General features: G+C 35.6%; 1 protein-coding gene across 1 annotated transcript in view; it reads right to left on the bottom strand.

The window, feature by feature from the left end:
* The window catches only part of tnpo2b (transportin 2b), a 31,924-nt gene that overhangs the window by 7,529 nt on the left and 4,686 nt on the right, over positions 1-19,709 (bottom strand). Inside the window, exons 2-19 of the mRNA XM_087237894.1 lie at positions 19,393-19,497; positions 17,560-17,635; positions 17,322-17,471; positions 17,092-17,198; positions 14,289-14,422; positions 13,694-13,775; positions 12,703-12,825; positions 10,724-10,842; positions 9,248-9,308; positions 7,985-8,156; positions 7,249-7,401; positions 4,966-5,191; positions 4,475-4,646; positions 1,851-1,937; positions 1,495-1,602; positions 1,199-1,357; positions 506-593; positions 327-425 (exon numbers count right to left, since the gene is read on the bottom strand). Of these exons, the coding sequence (XP_087094020.1) occupies positions 327-425; positions 506-593; positions 1,199-1,357; positions 1,495-1,602; positions 1,851-1,937; positions 4,475-4,646; positions 4,966-5,191; positions 7,249-7,401; positions 7,985-8,156; positions 9,248-9,308; positions 10,724-10,842; positions 12,703-12,825; positions 13,694-13,775; positions 14,289-14,422; positions 17,092-17,198; positions 17,322-17,471; positions 17,560-17,635; positions 19,393-19,491 (2,215 nt within the window). The 5' untranslated portion in view covers positions 19,492-19,497. The remainder of the gene's footprint in view (positions 1-326; positions 426-505; positions 594-1,198; positions 1,358-1,494; positions 1,603-1,850; positions 1,938-4,474; positions 4,647-4,965; positions 5,192-7,248; positions 7,402-7,984; positions 8,157-9,247; positions 9,309-10,723; positions 10,843-12,702; positions 12,826-13,693; positions 13,776-14,288; positions 14,423-17,091; positions 17,199-17,321; positions 17,472-17,559; positions 17,636-19,392; positions 19,498-19,709) is intronic.

Below are 19,709 nucleotides of genomic sequence, written 5' to 3'. Positions count from 1 at the left end.
AAGTTAATAAGTAATATTAATAATTCTCGTTAGCTTCCAGCCACATCTGTATCCCTTCTAGCAACAACCGAAATATATTGATGATAAGCAAAAGAGAGTCAAATGATTAATTAGCTCTTTTGAACAGAAAATGGAATTCATTCCGCTGATAGAATTGATTCTGAACTTTTGAACGGACTCTTGATTCTTTTTGCCTCGGAATCTCTTCTTTTTGGAATTAACTGCCAGCCTTAGGTTTCACTCCACAATTGACATCTCAGTGCATCCTTTATATTCAGATGTCATTTTAATTGCTAACCATGATGATCAAATGAACAGCTCCTCACCCATCTGCATGCAGATCTCTCCGATGGCCCAGGTGGCGTTATTACACACCGAGATGAATTCCGGGTTCAGATTCGTCCCCAGAATCGGCATGAACTCAGCTAAACATATCAATTCATACATTAATTGATCTGGATGAGCTAAGAGGAGTATATCATGACAGATGTGCGTGTCATCTTACCAATGCAAGGTTTAACATGTGGAAAACAGGCCTTGGTCAAATCCCCCAGCAATGCAAACGAGCTCTGCCTCACTTCAGGCATCGTGTCCTACACACCAGAGATCAACTTTAGACTTAGCATTCACAGAAGTAAAAAATTTATAATATTTTTAAAAGATTTTTGCAGTTTCTGAAGAAAAACAGCAGTAAAATATATAATTAAATGTAATCATTATATATAAACAATTGAATGAAAATGAAATGTAACATAAAAATGTTATTTATAATAAATGCATCTTATATTTTAGAGTAAAAAAAAAAGGAAAACTAAATACAAGCATTCTAAATAGTAATATTACAACATAAACAGTGAATTATAGTGAGCAAATGTATTCTGTATATAGTAAATAATTCAAATAAAATGTCTGTGTAAAAATATGCATGCTTAAATATGCATAATATGTAAAATAAATGTTAATTATACATTAATAATAAATTATAATATTAATTATAATGTATAATTATGCATGTATTATTATTGAAGTTTAATAAATCACTGTAATGGTGATTATAATAGATTTGAACAGTTTGTGAAGAAAATGTGTGTGTGTGTTTGCTTGTGGATAATGCCACTGTGATGCTGGAGTGCTTCACTAGAACTGGAATTAAAGATCTTTTTTGGTGTGCGCGCACTGCCATTAATAACCCACACACCTGCATACACTGGAACAGAAGGGTCATGATATTGCTACGAGCAACCAGCTGGTCCACATGACCCCCGAGACCCTCGGCCAGACCACTGAGCAGATCCAGAGCCACGATCATGAAGTCCTTATCTGGAGCCTCGTACTGATCCGGCTGCTGGCTGTACATCTACACACACACACACACGCACACAAAAAAAAAAAAAAAAAGCACGCGCACACACACGCAAGCACGCACACGGGTTATTGAATCTTCTGGTCCTCTGATGCACACGTAGATGTATACGAGTGAGAGTGTGTTCTCACCATGGCTTGTGCGAGTGTTTTCTGCACCAGAGTCACACAGCGCTGATAGACGGGCTCACAGTATGGGAGGAAACCACTCTGTAACGCTGTGGCCACAGACGACAAACACTACACAAACACACAAACACACACAGACACACACACACACACACAGACACACACACACACACAGACACACACAGACACACACAGACACACACAGACACACACAGACACACACAGACACACACACAGACACAGACACACACAGACAGACAGACAAACAGACACACAGACAGACAGACAGACAGAATGAGTGAGGGTCATTTACTTGTCTGTTCAATCCTGTATTTAAAATGAAACCCCTGAAAGTCTACCTCCAGTAGGGGAAACAGGTCTTTATCCTCATCCTTCAGTTCATTCCACTTCTGGATCAGAGGCGGCATCAGTTTCTGGATGTATTCCTATTCATACACACACACATACACACACACACACACAAAAACACACAAGATTACACCATTGATTTTTTCGCACGCTGTACTATCAGAATCTTCAGGAAATCAGCAATGAACTGACTCGGGTTTCGTTCCAATTACAGATGTTTACTGAATTCTCATGCAGCATAACAAACCCCGATCAAAAAACTGTGTTGCTCCATCGGTCGTCCACTTTCATATCTCATTATAGAACTTAAAATAGTCCAATAAAGGCAGAGCAAAGCATTACAAATGAGTATGAGTGAAATCAGCAAATGTACATGACTAAACTGTACATGATGTTGAGCAGTAGGTTAAGTTCCTCGGTGTTGAGTTTCATCACGGGTGTTTTGTTTTTTCTGAACACTACCTTCATGTATAAGTAGCTAAAACTTGCTTATTTAGAGACGGGAACCAGCGGACGTGTAACAACTTTAATCACAAGGTAAACAAAACAAAGTTTCCATCTGGAGCTCCTTTACGGCACTTGTAAACACTCGCTTCATCGGACTCGCGGCTTTCAGCACCGCCCACACTTGTCGCCATAACCAAGCCGACCAATCACAGAGCTTGCACTATGCATTGTTGCAACATGTAGATACATTTATTGAGAGGTGTATGTCAGCCACGGCAAGTGCTATGTGAGGCTGCGCCGAACCATACGCGTGTGTTGGACAGAAGTATAAATCAGCCTTGAGTCAGTCGCCCAGAGTTATAGGCACGCACTCAGTAGCACTAAGCATCATGGGAACTTTGTTATTCACCGCATATATAAATGCCAAGGTAATTCTTTCACATTAGGGCTGCCCAATTAATCACAATCTGAAATGCTGCAATTAGCTAAATCGCAAGAGGCTGCAATGTGAAATATTTCTAAAATGATTTCCTCCGCCAAGAGCAGATGCTTGACTGCAGTCTGTGTGTGACAGTCTTACTAGCCAATTGAGTGAGCAAACCTTCATTCTGCCCAATCAGAATTGCACAACCAAACTATGCAGAACGCCCACGGAGAAAAAAAAAAAAAAAACAGGAACGTGCAGATAACTGGGATAATAGCGTCTGCTGCTTCAGAAGCATTAAAGGGTCATGAAACACAAACACATTATTTGAGCTGTTGATAGTCTTATATGTGCCCCACGCTGCTAAAACACTATTTAGGACACACATATTTAACAAAAAAGTGGAAACTGGTTGTTTTTGCATTATTTCCAGCAAATTCGTTCTTCCGGTTTGAAATGAAATTTTGAAGCTGCGTCATTCCGATTAGGTACTTGTGTGTATTCCAGCGTGTAGACTGGCTGTCTGTACCTGGGAGTGCTTCGTGACTTCTCTAAGCGTGCTGCATTCATTCATGAAAAAGACTTGGCTTAAACCAATCAGCGCGCTCTATTGTGTATGAGGTGCAATTTCATTAATATGCAACAACAACAAGTGGGAGAAGAAGAATTGTTTGGAGAAATAAGTCGTCAGTGATGCTTTTAATTTGCTGCATCGAAGGTTTTGTTTGAATTTTTCTGTTATTCTCATCTGGAAACGGTGAAATTTGGATTTGCTGCTCGTCTCCTTTTAATAAAGACGCGGCTCCAGTTGTTGTTGATTGTTCTGTCTCTACAGATTTGGTAAGCGATCAGTGGTCTTTGTTTGTTTATTCAGATGGCAAAGTTATTTTGTATCGTCAGCAGTACTCTTTTAGTGTTTAAAGACAGACCTTAGTCAAATGATTTCTAAGTAACTAAAGTTTACCGTACATTAATATCACTACAATACTATAGACTGAAAGATCCGCTGTAAATGCTGCTCTCTGAGTACAAACATGTAAACACTGCAATCATACTATTACCATTGTGAAGGATTTTCGACGCATTTTGTGACAGGAATAACACACACGACTTTCTGACGCAGCCGTGTGCATCTAGGTAACAGAGAAATGCTGAGTTTTTTTGTCTCCCCTTCGCCGAAATCAAATATCTTTTTTGTCACGAAAGGCATAAGTGAAATTCCTTAAAGAAAGTGCACTTAAAGTCCACTATTTAATCATTTGTCAAATATTTTGATTACTGATATCCATGTAAACACAGTCACTGTCTTTCTCCCTTTTCTGTGTTTGTTTTGCCTCTGTGAAAATCAGCGTGCCAAAATCGAAACTCCCATTTTTATGCAAATTTTTATGCACAACCATCTCTCTTTCCCTCCTCCGACACTCCCCACTTAACAGAGTTAGACACGCCCACTTTCTTTTTTTCTAAACTTGCGTTGTGAAAACACCCTGCTGAAACAGGGGGGTTTTGTAGCCCTTTAATAGACAAAAATCAAAAGAAAAGCAGCAATATGTTATATGGGAATATTTCAAAGTCACAAACATTAAACAAAAACAGGTCATTTTTAAGAATTGTTGCTAATCGCATTATCTGTCAAAAAAATTCAATTAGATATTTTCCCCAAATCGCACAGCCCTATTTGACATTGACTATAAAATAATGAACGAAACGTTAATTAATCATGCATCAATTCAAGTTAGTTACCGGCTGGTTGAGATGATGTCCCACAGAGTCCGCCAGGGTGCCGATGGCATCGTAGAGGATGAGCAGGTTCTTGTGCTGATATTTCCCGAACGCAAACACCAGCGTGTCTAAAATGTAGCTGAGATACGGGACCAGCTCTGTGCACGCCTCCTCCTCCAGAGTCGCGAACGCACTGAAAAAACACCACAGAAATTCAGCATCCCAAAATAATTCTCTCTAAACACACAATTCAATGGTATTGCTGTTTTCATAATAATTACTGGTTCAGCTTTACAAAATGCGCACATTATTGCATTACAATCAACAAATTCAGGAAAGTTACCTACATACTGTATATTTGCAGATTACCGAAGTATAATTTTGATAAAAAAAGAGACCAAAATGAACCGTCCTCATGCCTACTGAATACTAGTGTCTTGCAAAATTACCAGTAATGTCATCATGGCGAAGACTACAGAAATGAGTTATTAATGAGATGATAAAGTTCAGACCTGCAAGCGGCCTCCTGCACCCTCTTGTTGCCGTCCAGGATGCGTTTGAGCAGTTCAGTCATAAGCGGTTTGAGGTGGGCGTCCGGTGGCTGGCTTACTACCCAGTGTGCATAGCGGCTGAGCGTCCAGCAGGCGATGGAGCGAACCAGAGCCTTCTTATCACACAGACACTGGATGAGGTGCGGGATGAGCTCGGGCAGGTACGGGACCATCCCCTGCATACAGCCTGATATACAAACACACATTATTATTATTATTATTATTATTATTATTATTATCGGTGAGCATTTGAATGTTATGGCCGATTGATATTATATTAACACTTAATCAGGGTTTCTGCCGGTTTCAGAGTTTAATTCAAAACTTTAAGACATTTAAGACCATTATGAATAAAATTTTAGATGAATGATTCTTCAAATGGCCCAGATGTTTAAGATGTAAGATGTTTAAAACATTTAGCAATACAATAATACATTAATAATAATAATAATAAAAAAAATAATAATAATGAACAAACGTTTTAAAAGTTTTAAAAACTATAATAAACTAAATTTATGCACAACAATCTGTCCAGGTCGATGTCCTCAGCAGTAAACACATGAAGCACTTTTTAAACAAATGTTATTGTAAAGAAAACAATTAAACCAATATGATAGAGCTAAATACAACCTTTTTAAACAAAAAAAAACTTTAAAGTTTTGAGATGGATTGTTGGTGATTAAATGGGTTTTGGCTAGATTGGGTATCAATGCATGAACAAAGGAAAATTAAGACCTGTTTTAAAAGAAGACTTAAAACCTACAACACAATATTTCAGTAAATTTAAGACTTTTTAGGGCCTAAAATTTAGATTTTGATTTAAGATATTTTAAGACTTTAAGACCCCACAGAAACCCTGCAAATTTGTGATATGTTTTGCACTAAAAAGTTCAATAAAATTATACATATATATACATATACACACACACACACACATATATATATATCAAATGAAAAAACAAGCAACAATCAAATTACTTTAGTGAAATCTTTATATTTTTAAATGGTCAGACCCAACAATGGACAGTTTTAATCTATCTGACATAAAATGACATGCTTATTTGTAGGTGAAAATGGCTTTTAGGGTGTAGAAACCCATCATTCTTCTTCATATATGGTGTCTAACTGAAGGCCACGAGCACTGACTGGCAGACAGCAACATGTTTGTTTCTTGCCCACGACAAAATTTAAGCAAATTTTTCCCTCCCACATAAACTTACAATCTGATCATGACAGACAATAATACTGTGTGTTGAACCCAGAATCACAGGGTAATAAACTGATTCTCATTTGTAATTTAAGAGCTGTAAATCGAAGAATTTTAAGAAAATTAAAACTTTAGCTATAAACACCACCAGACAGAATCTGTTGACTCCTGATCAAAATCAATTTTTGCACAGGATTTTTGTATGAAATGATTTTTAGAGTATAGATGTTCTCTTTTTTGTATGGTTCTATTTTACTCTTATGATTGTAACGGATGGTTTTGTATAAGTTTTGTTTTCGCTATCCTGGGTGTTTAATTTTATAACTGAGATTTATTTTTGGAAAGTTATAAGTTTGTCTGGGCACTTGTTAATCTATATTCTTTTTTTTTATGTCCGAGGTTGACGGAGTTAGAGGGAGATATTACCAAACGCAACAGTGAAACAGCACCATTGTGGTCCAGTGGTCAGCGCACTGCGTTACGACGCCGCCCACCCAAGTTCAAACCTTACCCGAGTAGAATTTTTTATTTATTTTTTTTGTCAAGACATAATACTATTGAGTTACTTTTATAGGTGTACATTTTTGTGTGTGTGTGATCGCCGTTACAAGCTAAAACTCAACAATTAAAAAAAAAAACATCTTAAGGTTTGCAATGCAAATCCTATTATTATTCGTTAAACAAAGCTACAGTAGCTCTCTCATACAATACTTTACCAATCAATATAATAGTAGCATTTGCAAACTAATCAACTGAATATTCAAAACAAATACAAAATTTATATACATACACACATATGCATGCATACATACACACACATATACACACATATATACACGTGTGTGTGTATATATATATATATATATATATATATATATATATATTATATATATACACCCACACACACACACCCACACCCCCCCACCCACACACACACACACACACCCACACACACGAAAATAAATAGATTGAATAGTGGGCTCAACATTCAGTGGACCGAGGACTAATGTGTTGTGAGTTGAGTGACACACACACACCTTCAGCGATGGCTCCCAGCACCAGAATCCCAGATTCTTTGATGACCCAGTCTGGGTGGAACAGCAAACCCTTCAGCAGTGGTAACAGGTGCGGCAACAGCTCATCCCGAAACACGTTCGCCAACACGTCCAGCGCCGCCGCAGAACACTTCCCTACACAAACACACAAGCCAAGACACTTATACACACAGCATTTCAATCAATCAACATTTTATATAGCACCTTACTACAATCAAAAGGCTACACACCAAAAGTAAGAACATAATCAAAGAGAGAATGTCAAAATAAAACATTCAAACAATTAGATAAGCGGTGTGGGGGGATTGACTACAGAATATTAAAAGCTTTTCTAAATAAGTAGTTAAGTTTTGAGAACTTGAGACGGGAACAATGTTAAAATTACCGTCCTGCCCCCACTGCATTTCAAACACCTCGCACAACTGGTAATACGTTGTTGTTGTTGTTTTTTGGTAATTGATGCAAAGATGATATAATAGATAAATGCATATAAATGTTCATATGTTTAAAATGATATATATAATAATCTAAATATTACTAATGTTCAAGGATTTAAGATGCTGATGATTATTAAACGGGTCATAACAGTGTTGTGAAAAGTCCATTATTCAATAAATACAAATGAGCCAACCCCATGTGACAGTGCAAACAGTGGGGAAAATGTGAACTCCTGCCAGATGTTCATATGTGGAGTGCTCAGATAGGTGCGTTTACTCACGCAGGTTCCAGTCAGAGAGTGTGTCGTCATCATCATCCTCGTCTTCATCGATGTCCTCTCCTTCTTCTCCCTCTCCTCCCTCGTGCTGCAGTGTGACGGTGCGGGACTTGTGGAAACGTGGCTTAATGTCCTGTTCGCTGTCAGGAATGGTGTCGTCCTCCTCCACATCACCCTGAAACACACACACACACAGAGAAAGAGAGAGAGAGTTTGAAGGTTGAATACACTCCCTATATAGTACTCACTCACTAATCAGGGATCTTGGTACATTGGTAGAGATGGGATTCAAAAATTCATACTTTGGAAACCGAGATAACCGAGATAAGGTCAGATATTAAACCTTATATATTGAAAATTATGTAAAAATGTATTAATGAAGGTGTCTTTCTTTTTTTAATTTACATTTATTGTCAAGAGAGTCAACAGGTTATAATACAGAGTTATGTTTGTATTACATAACAACACAAGACAGAAGTTTGTTCATTTGACTACCTGAACATTTCGAAATATAATTCTGTAACATACAATAGCATAAAGGAGGAAAAAAAAGATTAAAAATTAAAAAACTGAACAAAAACAGCAGGGTAAAGAACAATGTAGGGGTGGTCTTGCATGGTTACGTTCACAATAACATATATTTAGCAATGATTTGTCCAAAAAAAATTAAGATGTCTTCAAAATATGACCATTAATAATTTTGTCATGCAGAATAAAATAAAAAATATTCAAATATACACATTTATATTTTTTATTATAACCATTTAACATAACTACTGCAAAGTAATTGAGAAACTTAATTTGTAAAAAAAAAAGTATGAAATTTATATTAAAACTAACAAAAACTTAAAATATGTACTGAAAACAAAGATTTTAGCACAATAACTGTATATACAAAACACTAAATTAGCACTGCTAAGCACAATTAAATTTTATGAAATGCTAATTAATATTAATCTAATACAACACAAATAATTTTCAGAAAAAAATTAAGATAACTTGCAAAACATTTATAAAAACTTATGACAAAAACAAAAAATCTGAACATTAAAAAAACATAACACAATGTCCACAGCTACAACAGTATATAAACAGTACTAAAATAAAATACCACAATTATTTATGAATATACCAATTCAAAAGATACACAGATAATCTGAATGGAGTGTTTGCGAATCAGAATCCATTTTAATGACTGCAACAAACATGCTCTGAATTGAAAAAAATAACCCATCTCTGAGTCATGTGTCATATATAGTGACTCACCTTCAGTAAAATGATGTCAATCTCGGAATATTTCATCCCGTTCACAAGGATGGGGATGAGTCTGTGGAGAAACACGAGAGCACAAGATCAGACCAGTCTATAAAACTAAACATACTGATGCATATTATATGGGGTTCACCATCAATATAGCAATGTGATCATTCGCAGTAGTCACATCGTAGGATATGCAATGCTAAGTCGCCGTTATAATTTATCATGTTAGGCCTGTGACTGCATGAGGACTTTAAAAACATTCAGGCATAACTGTAATGATGATCCATTTTATTGAATTATTTACCAAGTGAAGAATATGTAGTATTATTTTTCATGTGATTACTCAATTACTGTACCTGAACACTGTTAAACTCCTCAGGAAAACATTAAAAAACTGTTTGTTTGTTTGATTTTTATTTTTTGATTATATTCACATATACTGGTAGATTGTTTAGAATATTTAGAATATTAGAATATACAAAAGTCTCTTAGAGCAATTTCCCAACCCTGTTCATGAAGACACATCAACAGTACATATTTTCAACCTCTTCCTAATCAAACACACCTAAATTAACCCATCAGAACAGACTCCAAAACCTGAAGTTAATGGGTCAGATAGGAGAGACTGTTGGCGTGCCTCTAGGAACAGGGTTGGGAAATGTGGGGAAAAAAGGAACTTTAGTGTTTTTTTTTTTTATTAGAAAAATGTTTAGACTAACAACAGATAAATCAATCCTACTCTTTTGCATTACATTACATATTGACCAGACAAACTTCCTCTTTTTTACTGTGCTGCATACTTTTTAGAAGAACTGCTGACTAGTGGAAAAAGCAGAATAAGAATAAATTTAGGTTTGTTCCAGAACGCTGTCTGGACATTTCACAAGTTATCATGATCTTTGTAGAAGTTGTGAAATATATTAAAGATGCACGTAATTGTTCAGTTCTGGTATGGAGAGAAGAGTTGCAGAAAGAGGAAGTATGTCTAGGGGTTACAAAGAGCCAATGGACTGCAGAATGACTGATAAGTGACATTACACCAAAACTCCACCTGTTAAGATCAGTTGTGTATATATGCTGGAGTCAGGAAATGTGTTAGTTGCAAACCTCCTGATTATAATTCTTGTATTGCATTGGGGTAACGTAACCCAGAGCTCTGTCATCAAACTATTAATTTGTATCTAATAAATTACTAATATTTTTGGCATTGAAGAAAACACTCTCCAGACCTTTTCTTATTGAACATGCATGGAATTGGCATGATATTCCAACAGAAACACTGCCCTACAAAACCATCACAGTCAAACAAAAATGGGCAATTATTTACAAATAGAAGTCATCTGGTGTTTATATTGCAATTTATAGCACAGAATAACAAAATATGGCAATGCTACATTTTTCCAATATCATGCAGCCTTACCAGAGGCTTGATGTGTCATGTGTGTGTTTATTTTCTACTCTGATGATGATGATGATACTCACTGAACTAGATGTCCTGACAGAGCCTCTTTACAGATGGGTTGCTCTGCTAGAGTCAGCCAGAACTCACAGGCCTCCAGCGCCACGTTCTCATCCGCGTCCTGTGTGCGCTGCAGCATGTACTGCAGAAAGAGACGCAGATGTCATTTCAAGTCCTCCAGGGAGATTTACATCTTAATATGCAAATCTGATTTACGGCTCCTACACACCGGGACGCTTTTCGTTTGCGTTCATCGTCAGCGTTTTACGAGACATTTTCAGTATTCAGACCCCAAGCGCTTTTCACTGGCGTCAAGCTGAAGAGTATGCAAAATCACTCTTTTGACGTTAGATGGCGCTGCACAACATTAAGCTTCTGACACCCGCTTATAACAGAAGAAGAGGAGGAGAGGAAGTTCACACGCTTGTTGTTAAACTTACTGGTGACTCGAACAAGCATGGATTGTTCAAGTGGCAGCTCCAGCGATGAAGAAATGATTAGTGTTCACAAGAGTAGTAAGCAGCTCCACGTTCATATCGCCTCCGGGCATCTTCTTCATTGTGCACACGCATTGACAGTGTTGCGCTTGAGCGCCTCCAAGTGCTGTTTACTGTAACTTCAGCAGCTCCGTGCACGTGAACAAAAGTGCCGATCTGATTGGTGGAGAAGGTTTTGACGCGGCACGTCAAAACAAAAGAACGAGCATGAGGCGCTTTTTAAAAAAAGACGCTTTTGCGCCTGGCATTTTGTGCGTTGGTGTGCACAATCACATTGACGCCCTTTATTTAGTCATGAGCCGTTAAACGTTGACGGAAAACACGAGCAAAAAATGTCTCGGTGTGCACGGGCCTTTAAGCGCAAAACTGGAACATGGCATTAAATGTGTGTGAATAATGCAGGGTTTCCATAAAATAAGTCAAGGGAGCAAAATAGTCATTTTCTGATAAACTGGAGCCAAATATCAGACAGAAAAATGTAGTTTTGTGCAGCAGGAGAAGCAGCTGTGGGACTTTTTCTGATATAATAAATGAGTTGCACTTCAGAAGATCAAATATATTGAACATGCTGTGCTTTTCGGAGGTGCGAGATGCTCTTTGGGACAGTGCTGGAGGTAATAGTACTGAACCACTGTGATGACAGACTTTGGCTGAGGGATTTTAGAAATGAGCAAAACGACATCTCAGATGTTTATCAATGTGCCCGAATTGCTGGTTTGTCCATTAATGCCATTTAGATAAACTATTTGATCACATGATCTGTTAAAGCACAAGCTGATGCACATGCTAAAATTAAGTCAGTAAATGCGTTAAGATAAAGTTTGTCCCACTCAGTTGACCGCACACATTTTTTAATGTGTTTTCATCTTGGTGTTTCCAATAAATAATTTTTTACGCAATACTCCAAATGTGCATTAAAATCAGTGGATGGAAATAGCCATCAATATCAATACATACCAACAGCTATTGATTGTTTTCACAGAAATGTATGGCTTTGTGCTGAATGGTAGCATCATGGCACCAATAACTGACTTTCGTAACATTATGCTTTTCATACAGCTTCTCATGTAATTGTCAGGTTAAACGCAAATTAAAGCATAAATTGAAATGGAAAGTGAAAGTATAAATAGAAGAAAAAAAGATTTTCCCTACCAGAAAATATTAATCCAAGCAACACAAACCAACACCTGATATAAAAGCAGATTCTTTCCGCAGTCACCAATGACTTAATCGCTGGGGAACATCCACAAGATAGATGTAAACATTGTCAAATCCTAGCTCTGACAGGGACATGATATTAAATGACCAGCTGTGCGTGCAGAATATGGATCGCGAGTATCAAAATAATGTAGTTTGTGACCATATCTTGGTTATGTTCTGAAGTATGATAGGTTTGTGCTGCATTCCTATTGATAGCTGCCATTACGGCCAATAGTTTTTTGCCCACCAGGTCACTACTGAAAAGTATCAACTGTGTGTGGTGGCAGTGGTTTTGCGCGTTTCACCTGTATGATGCTGTGCATGTGTGGTATCAGACGGTCGATCCGGACCTCCAGCAGCATAACCAGAGCTCTGCAGACGTTCTTCCTCACCTCGCAATCTTCATCAGTCGCCAATGCAAAGAGAGACTGAAAACACCACACAGATTTCAGAAATTTCTCCAAAGTTCTGTCAATTCTGACGTTTTTGCCTTTATTCTTTTACTAAATATGTCTGCTTAGTTTTTCTTAATTTTAGTGCAGTCTGGATTAACAATGAAAACAAGACAATTTCTTTGACAATAGGTTTTATATACAGTTGAGGTCAAAACTATTTGCCACCCTTTGATTTTTTTTATTTTTTTCTTTTGGGAAAAATTTAAAAAGATGTTGAACAGAGCAAGGAAATTTTAACAGTATGTCTGATAATATTTTTTCTTTTGGAGAAAGTCTTATTTGCTTTATTTCGGCTAGAATAAAAGCAGTTTTTAATTTTTTTTAAATAAATTTTAAGAACAAAATTATTAGTCCCTTTAAGCAAACTTTTTTTTCTATAATCTACAGAAACCTGCCTGCCTAGTTAACTTAATTAACCTAGTTTAGTCTTTAAATGTCACTAAGCTGTATAGAAGTGTCTTGAAAAATATCTAGTCAAATAATATTTACTGTCACCATGGCAAAGATAAAATAAATCAGTTATTAGAAATGAGTTCTTAAAACTATTGTGATAGTTGTAATGTCAGCAACAACATCTATTTTCAAGCCAAAATCATTTTGTTAATAAAAATATAACTACAAAACAACAAACAAATAAAGACAAATTAGATACGATTTTTAACGTTAATATATGCTAACAAAAATCTAAACCAAAATTCCTGGTGACACTTTTAGACAAACACGACAAAAATACTGTCTGTGCTGTGCAGTTCACAGATTGCACTACAGAAATTAAATTTACTTTATCAAATAATACTGGTTCTTGGAAACAATGACCACTGTTAGCTGAATGTTCACTGACCTCTATGAATGTGTCGATGTTGTCCATGAGCGCCTGAGCTCTGCCAATAATGAACTGATTTACACAAGCTATGGCATGAGACCTGGAGAGAGAGGGAGAGAGGGAGAGAGAGAGAGAGAGAGAGAGAGAGAGAGAGAGAGAGAGAGAGAGAGAGAGAGATTGTTATAAATTAGTAATATTATATGAATTATATAATATATTGAATAATATTGTGATATATTGAATAATAATATGATATATTGAATAATGTTTTATATTATTTATATATTTTTTATATATATATATATATATATATATATATATATATATATATATATATATATATATATATATATATATATATATATATATACATACATACATATATATATATATATATATGTGTGTGTGTGTGTGTTTTCTACTACTACTGTTTACTGTGTGTTTTTATTACATATGCATGTTATTTTTTGTAAACTTTATAACTGCTTTGGCAATACATTTGTAACATTTGTCATGCCAATAAAGCAACTATTGAATCAAATTGAAAGAGAATCAATTTGATGCGACTCAAAAACAGGCCATTGTTTTCACTGAGGTGTGTGTGCATCTTTACCTGATCTTGGGGCTGCAGTGTTTGAAGAACTGCAGGAATTTAGGGATCATGATGTTGAGCGGTCGATTCAGAGCGTCACTGTCCAGCAGTTCAGACGAGTCCTCACAGATCTTCTGCAGTGCACCGAAAGAGCCCTGTACACACACACAAAAAATAAAGAAGCAGTCTAATAATTCAGGGGGGCTAATAATTCGGACTTCAACTCTGTGTATGTATGTATGTATGTATGTATATATATATATATATATATATATATATATATATATATATATATATATATATATATGTGTGTGTATATATGATATATATGTGTGTGTGTGTGTGTGTGTGTGTGTGTGTATATATATTTATTTATTTATGATATATATGTGTGTGTGTGTGTGCGTGTGTGTGTGTGTGTATGTATATATGATTGTATGTGTGTGTGTGTGTGTGTGTGTGTTCTCTAATTTGAATTTTATTGAATATTTTATTGAATATTGAATATTTTATTGAATATATTGAATCTAATTTGAATATACAGTTGAAGTCAAAATTATTAGCCCTCCTATGAAATTTGTATTCTTTTACAAATATTTCACAAGTGCTGTTGAACAGAGCAAGAAAATAGTTTTCACGGCATTTCCTTTTGTATTTTTCTTCTGGAAAAGGTTTTCTTTTATTTTGGGTGAAATAATTTTTATTTTTTTTTAAAGTAAAAACTGCTAAGGTCAATATTATTAGCCCTCTTAAGTAATTATTTGTTTGATTGGCTCCAGGAAAAAAAACTACTGTTGTCCAATGACTTGCCTAATTACCCTAACTTGCCTAGTTAAGGTAATTAACCTAATTAAGCCTTTAAATTGCATTTGAGGCTTAAAACTGCTGTCTTGAAAAACAAATAGTTCGATAATGCATTCTGTCATCATGACAAAGACAAAAGATATAATTTTAGACTTGAGAAAAAGAATTGTTGAGGCTCACAAAGAAGAGAAGGATATACATGTTTATCAAAGTGCTTTCAAGTGTCAAGAAGTGCCGTGAGAAGTATTATCAAGAAGTTTAATGAGATCCACACCGTGGAGAACATGACTGGCAGAGGTAGAAAGCGAAAGATTTCCAAAACTTTGGAAAGAAAATTAGTAAGAGAGGTTTCTAAAGACCCAAGAACAACTGCCAAGACACTAGTGAATGACTTAGCCAAGTCTGGAATTAATGTCTCAGCAAAGACGGTCACTAGAGCCCTGCACAGGAGTGGACTGAAAGGTTGTCGACCAAGAAAGACTCCACTTTTAAAAAAGAGACACCTCCAAGCTAGACTGAAGTTTGCCAGGGACAATCTAGAGAAAAATAATGAATACTGGAAACGTATCGTTTAGTCAGATGAGACAAAACTAAAGCTCTTTGGCCATAGAGAGGAAGAAGGGAGAGGCATTTAATCCAAAGAACACTGTTCCCACAGTGAAACATGGCGGTGGGAGTATAATGCTATGGGGATGTTTCAGTGCATCTGGAACAGGGAATCTTATCAGGGTTGAAGGAAACATGAAAAAGGAAGACTACCAGAAGATTTTGAAAAATAACCTCAAACAGTCTGCAACAAAACTTGGTTTGGGTCGACGTTTTGTATTCCAGCATGATAATGACTCAAAGCATACATGACTTCTTGTAAAGAACTACCTCCAACAGAACAAAGTGAAAGTCCTTGACTGGCCTGAACAAAGCCCAGAATTGAACCCAATAGAAAATCTGTGGGGGACACTTAAGTCTAGAGTTCATGCCAGAAGACCAACAAATCTGGAAGAGCTTGAGAGATTTGCTAAGGAAGAATGGGCTAACACTCCTCAGGAGACATGCTTGAAACTTGTTGAGAGCTACAATAAACGACTGATGGCTGTTATCAAGCAAAAGGGTTACCCTATTGACTATTAACATCAGAGGGCTAATAATTTTGACCTGCAAGTTTTTTTATATTTGATTATAATTGTGTTTCTGTTTGTATTACAAACACTCGAAGCTTTCTGAATAAACTGTTATGTTTAAAAATTATGTGTTGAAAAAATCTTTAGTCAATTAAACAGCACTTGGGAGTTATTTGAAAAATAATGAAATATTTTATAGGGGGCTGATAATTTTGTCTTCAACTGTATATGATTATATGTGTGTATATATATATATATATATATATATATATATATATATATATATATATATATATATATAAAACAAAAACACAGAATAAAAAGTTGAAAGTTCTTTCTTCCAGGACGCACCTTTTCAAACAGTTCCCTTAAAATATTTCCTGACAAAAAACAATCTCTCAGGCTATGTCCTTACATACCTGGGTATTTTTACAAACAGTTTTAACCACCATCTTATTTAAAAAAAATCTTCGTCCACATGAAAACAAAAAATGCACCATGTTGTTTGTTATGAGCATGCCAAACCAACAGGTAGCAATAAAAGCCTTATGACACTAAACACAGAATGAAGTATTTGCGCCAATACATTGTATCAAGTCAATTCAAAGTTGAGAACAGAGGTAGATTATCATCTAGGGTTGCGAACGACGTGGAATATGTGACGCGTTTGCTACAAATGTGTGGAATTTGCCTCATAAGCTCAGTCTTCCACATTTGGTGTGAACCAAGGGAAAAAAAAAAAATCAAAACTTTTTCAAAAAGTTTCAATGACCTCAGTGTGTTTTTATGCAGACGAACAGCTAAAACTGTGTAGAATTTTTTTTTTTTTTGAAAATACCTGTTAATGTAGACAGGGCCTAATTTTATTATACAATATATATTCTATTAAATATGTGCTGTACCTCGCAGGTGTTGTAATCCTCTGAGTTGAGAAGGTTGCAGAGCTGAGGAAGCAGTTCAGGCCATGTCTGCAGCTCTCCTTTAGATGCGATGGTTGTGATAAGAATACCTGCAGACACAGACTCAATGCTTACGCTGTTTGGCCAATGTTTGCTCACAATCACACAACAAATGAACTCAGAGAGTCACTTCATTAAGCAAGCCACTACAGAAAGTCTGGCCTGAGACTGACCGATGGTGGCGCGGATAAGAGGAGACGGGTCGCCGATGTTGTTGAGACACTCTCTCTTGATGAAGTCAGCCACAGCCGGAGGGAAGTTCTGGTAGTGAGCCTTCACATTATTCTTGAGGATCAGGCCGCTCAGAGAACGGGTGGGCTCATCTGCAAAGAAAAACACACGCACGCACACGCTTGTAGAGATGTGATGGGAGAGTGTTTGACAGGTGATGCATGATGGGATAATACTGACCTTCTGATTTGAGGCTGGTGAGTACGAAGATCAGGTAGTTGTTAAAGTCGGGAAACTGATTCAGCTGCTCCAGTTTCTAATGGAAGCATTACGAAAAGAACAAGTCAAAATGAGTCAAATGAGTGTTTTGTGATCATTCGAGCTGCAGAATGTAGGATCTAGAGTAGAGCTGGGCGATATTGATAAAACTGACATTGCAATATTTTATTTTTCTACAATACATATTGCAACATTGATTATATCATTTCAGCAGAAAAATGAATGTGTATTTTGAAAGAATTCATAATTTTCGATACATTGGGATAATATTGTAAGAGAGAGTGCATCAACACAAAATAAAATAAGCCAATCACAAACACTGAGAAATATAGAACAGCAACAACACTGTGCAAACAAAATATACAATGCTATATGATTTTCTGGAAGTCTAACAACATTTAGATGCACAAATGTAACAATCTAATGTAAAATAGCACCATATAGTATACATAAATGCAATTAATTTTCCTTAAAGTTAAACATGTAATTTCTTTGCCTGAATACTTTTAAAATGAATTAAATGCTAAAAACACACATATATAACAAATGTTTTGGCAATTTTATGGTTAAACGTTGCAAAAGCTCCACGAATCATGAGTGTATTCAAATGTTTGCTTTTTTTTTTCAAATTCTGGTCAACAATAGTGATTCAACATTGCAGATCCTGCTATGTGATTATTGAGGAAATGCTGAAATTATATATTGCGCAGCCCTAATCTAGTGGTTGAAATACAATCAGCTAAAGAGGCAGTGGGCTGGTTATAGAGCACAAAACAAAGACAGACAAATTACTGACTTTGGCATCGTTTTTCAGACACACAAATACATTCGTTTAGCAGGTTTCTTAAAAATATGCAAACTTATTATGGTATTTTTATGCTTTTAAAGAGTTAAAAACCTACATACGGCACCTTAAAAAAAATAAGATCAATATTTTGGGGAATTTTGAATAATTAATATTTTGCAAGTGTTTGTGCAGAAGCTGAATGGTTTACGAAATGTCATCCATAAACAAATAAAGACACTAAAACTACTAGCAGATGCTGACTAGGTCGAGTATTAATGAGTGATCCAATTAAATTTTTTTTAAATGTTCCTTAAAAGCAAGGCAAGTGCATGTCTTTATTACTGAATCACTGACTTCAAATAATCATTTTAAAAATATATTTACATACACAAAACACTGCAGTGTCGCTTTGAAACGCCAATTGGTGAAAATCAATGTCACAGTTGTGATGACACAAGAAAAAAAAAGTTTGCTTGACATTAATAAACTACCTGCATAGTTAAAGTCCAAATGATTTACTCTCCAGTGAAATTTCTTCTTTTTCTAATATTTTCCAAAAGCTGATTAATGCATAAGGTTTGTTTTCAGCACACGTTTAAACATAACTAATTTATTTAGTCTCTCCCATGATGACAGTAATATTATACAATATTTTAATATTTTAGAATATTTGACTAGTTATTTCCATCATGCTAGAATTCTGGATAAAGCTAGATAAACAAGCTATACCATATTTCTTTTACTTAATGCCAAGTCAGCAACAAATACTACTTGCATTGCAAAAACAATTAACAAAAAATAAATGTAACAATAATATAAACAAGATAAACTAAGAATTTATGTAAATGAATGATAATTTTTTTAAGATTAAACATCTAAGATTTAAGATTAAAAATCTAAAAAAAAGCAGGAGAGTGCAATAAATTATTAATATTTTTTACATTAAGAGAAATGTTTCGTATCAATAAGCATCATAGACATGATTGAGAAGTGATCCACACACACACCTCTTGAACGGCTCTCTGCGTGGCCGTATCTGGAGACTGGGAGTCCTTCAACAACTGCAGAACCTGCTGTAAACCCTGTTCATCCGGCTGCCACTCCATCCTGAGCTGCACAAAACACAAATCATAAATATGTTATTACTTAATGCCATGTCAGCAACAATTTTCTATTTGCATGGTAAAAACAATTAATTAAAAAATAAATACTATTAAAAACCACAAGCAAATAATTACATAATTAGAAGGTTACCATTTGATTGTTTGGTGTTTAATATATATATATATATTTATATATATATATATATATATATATATATATA

The sequence above is a fragment of the Danio rerio genome, chromosome 1, assembly GCF_052040795.2.
Source record: "Danio rerio strain M-AB ecotype USA chromosome 1, GRCz13ab, whole genome shotgun sequence".
Taxonomy (NCBI): Eukaryota; Metazoa; Chordata; class Actinopteri; order Cypriniformes; family Danionidae; genus Danio; species Danio rerio.
The sequence above is the reverse complement of the archived record's forward strand: the minus strand, read 5'-3'. Positions and strand labels throughout refer to the sequence as shown.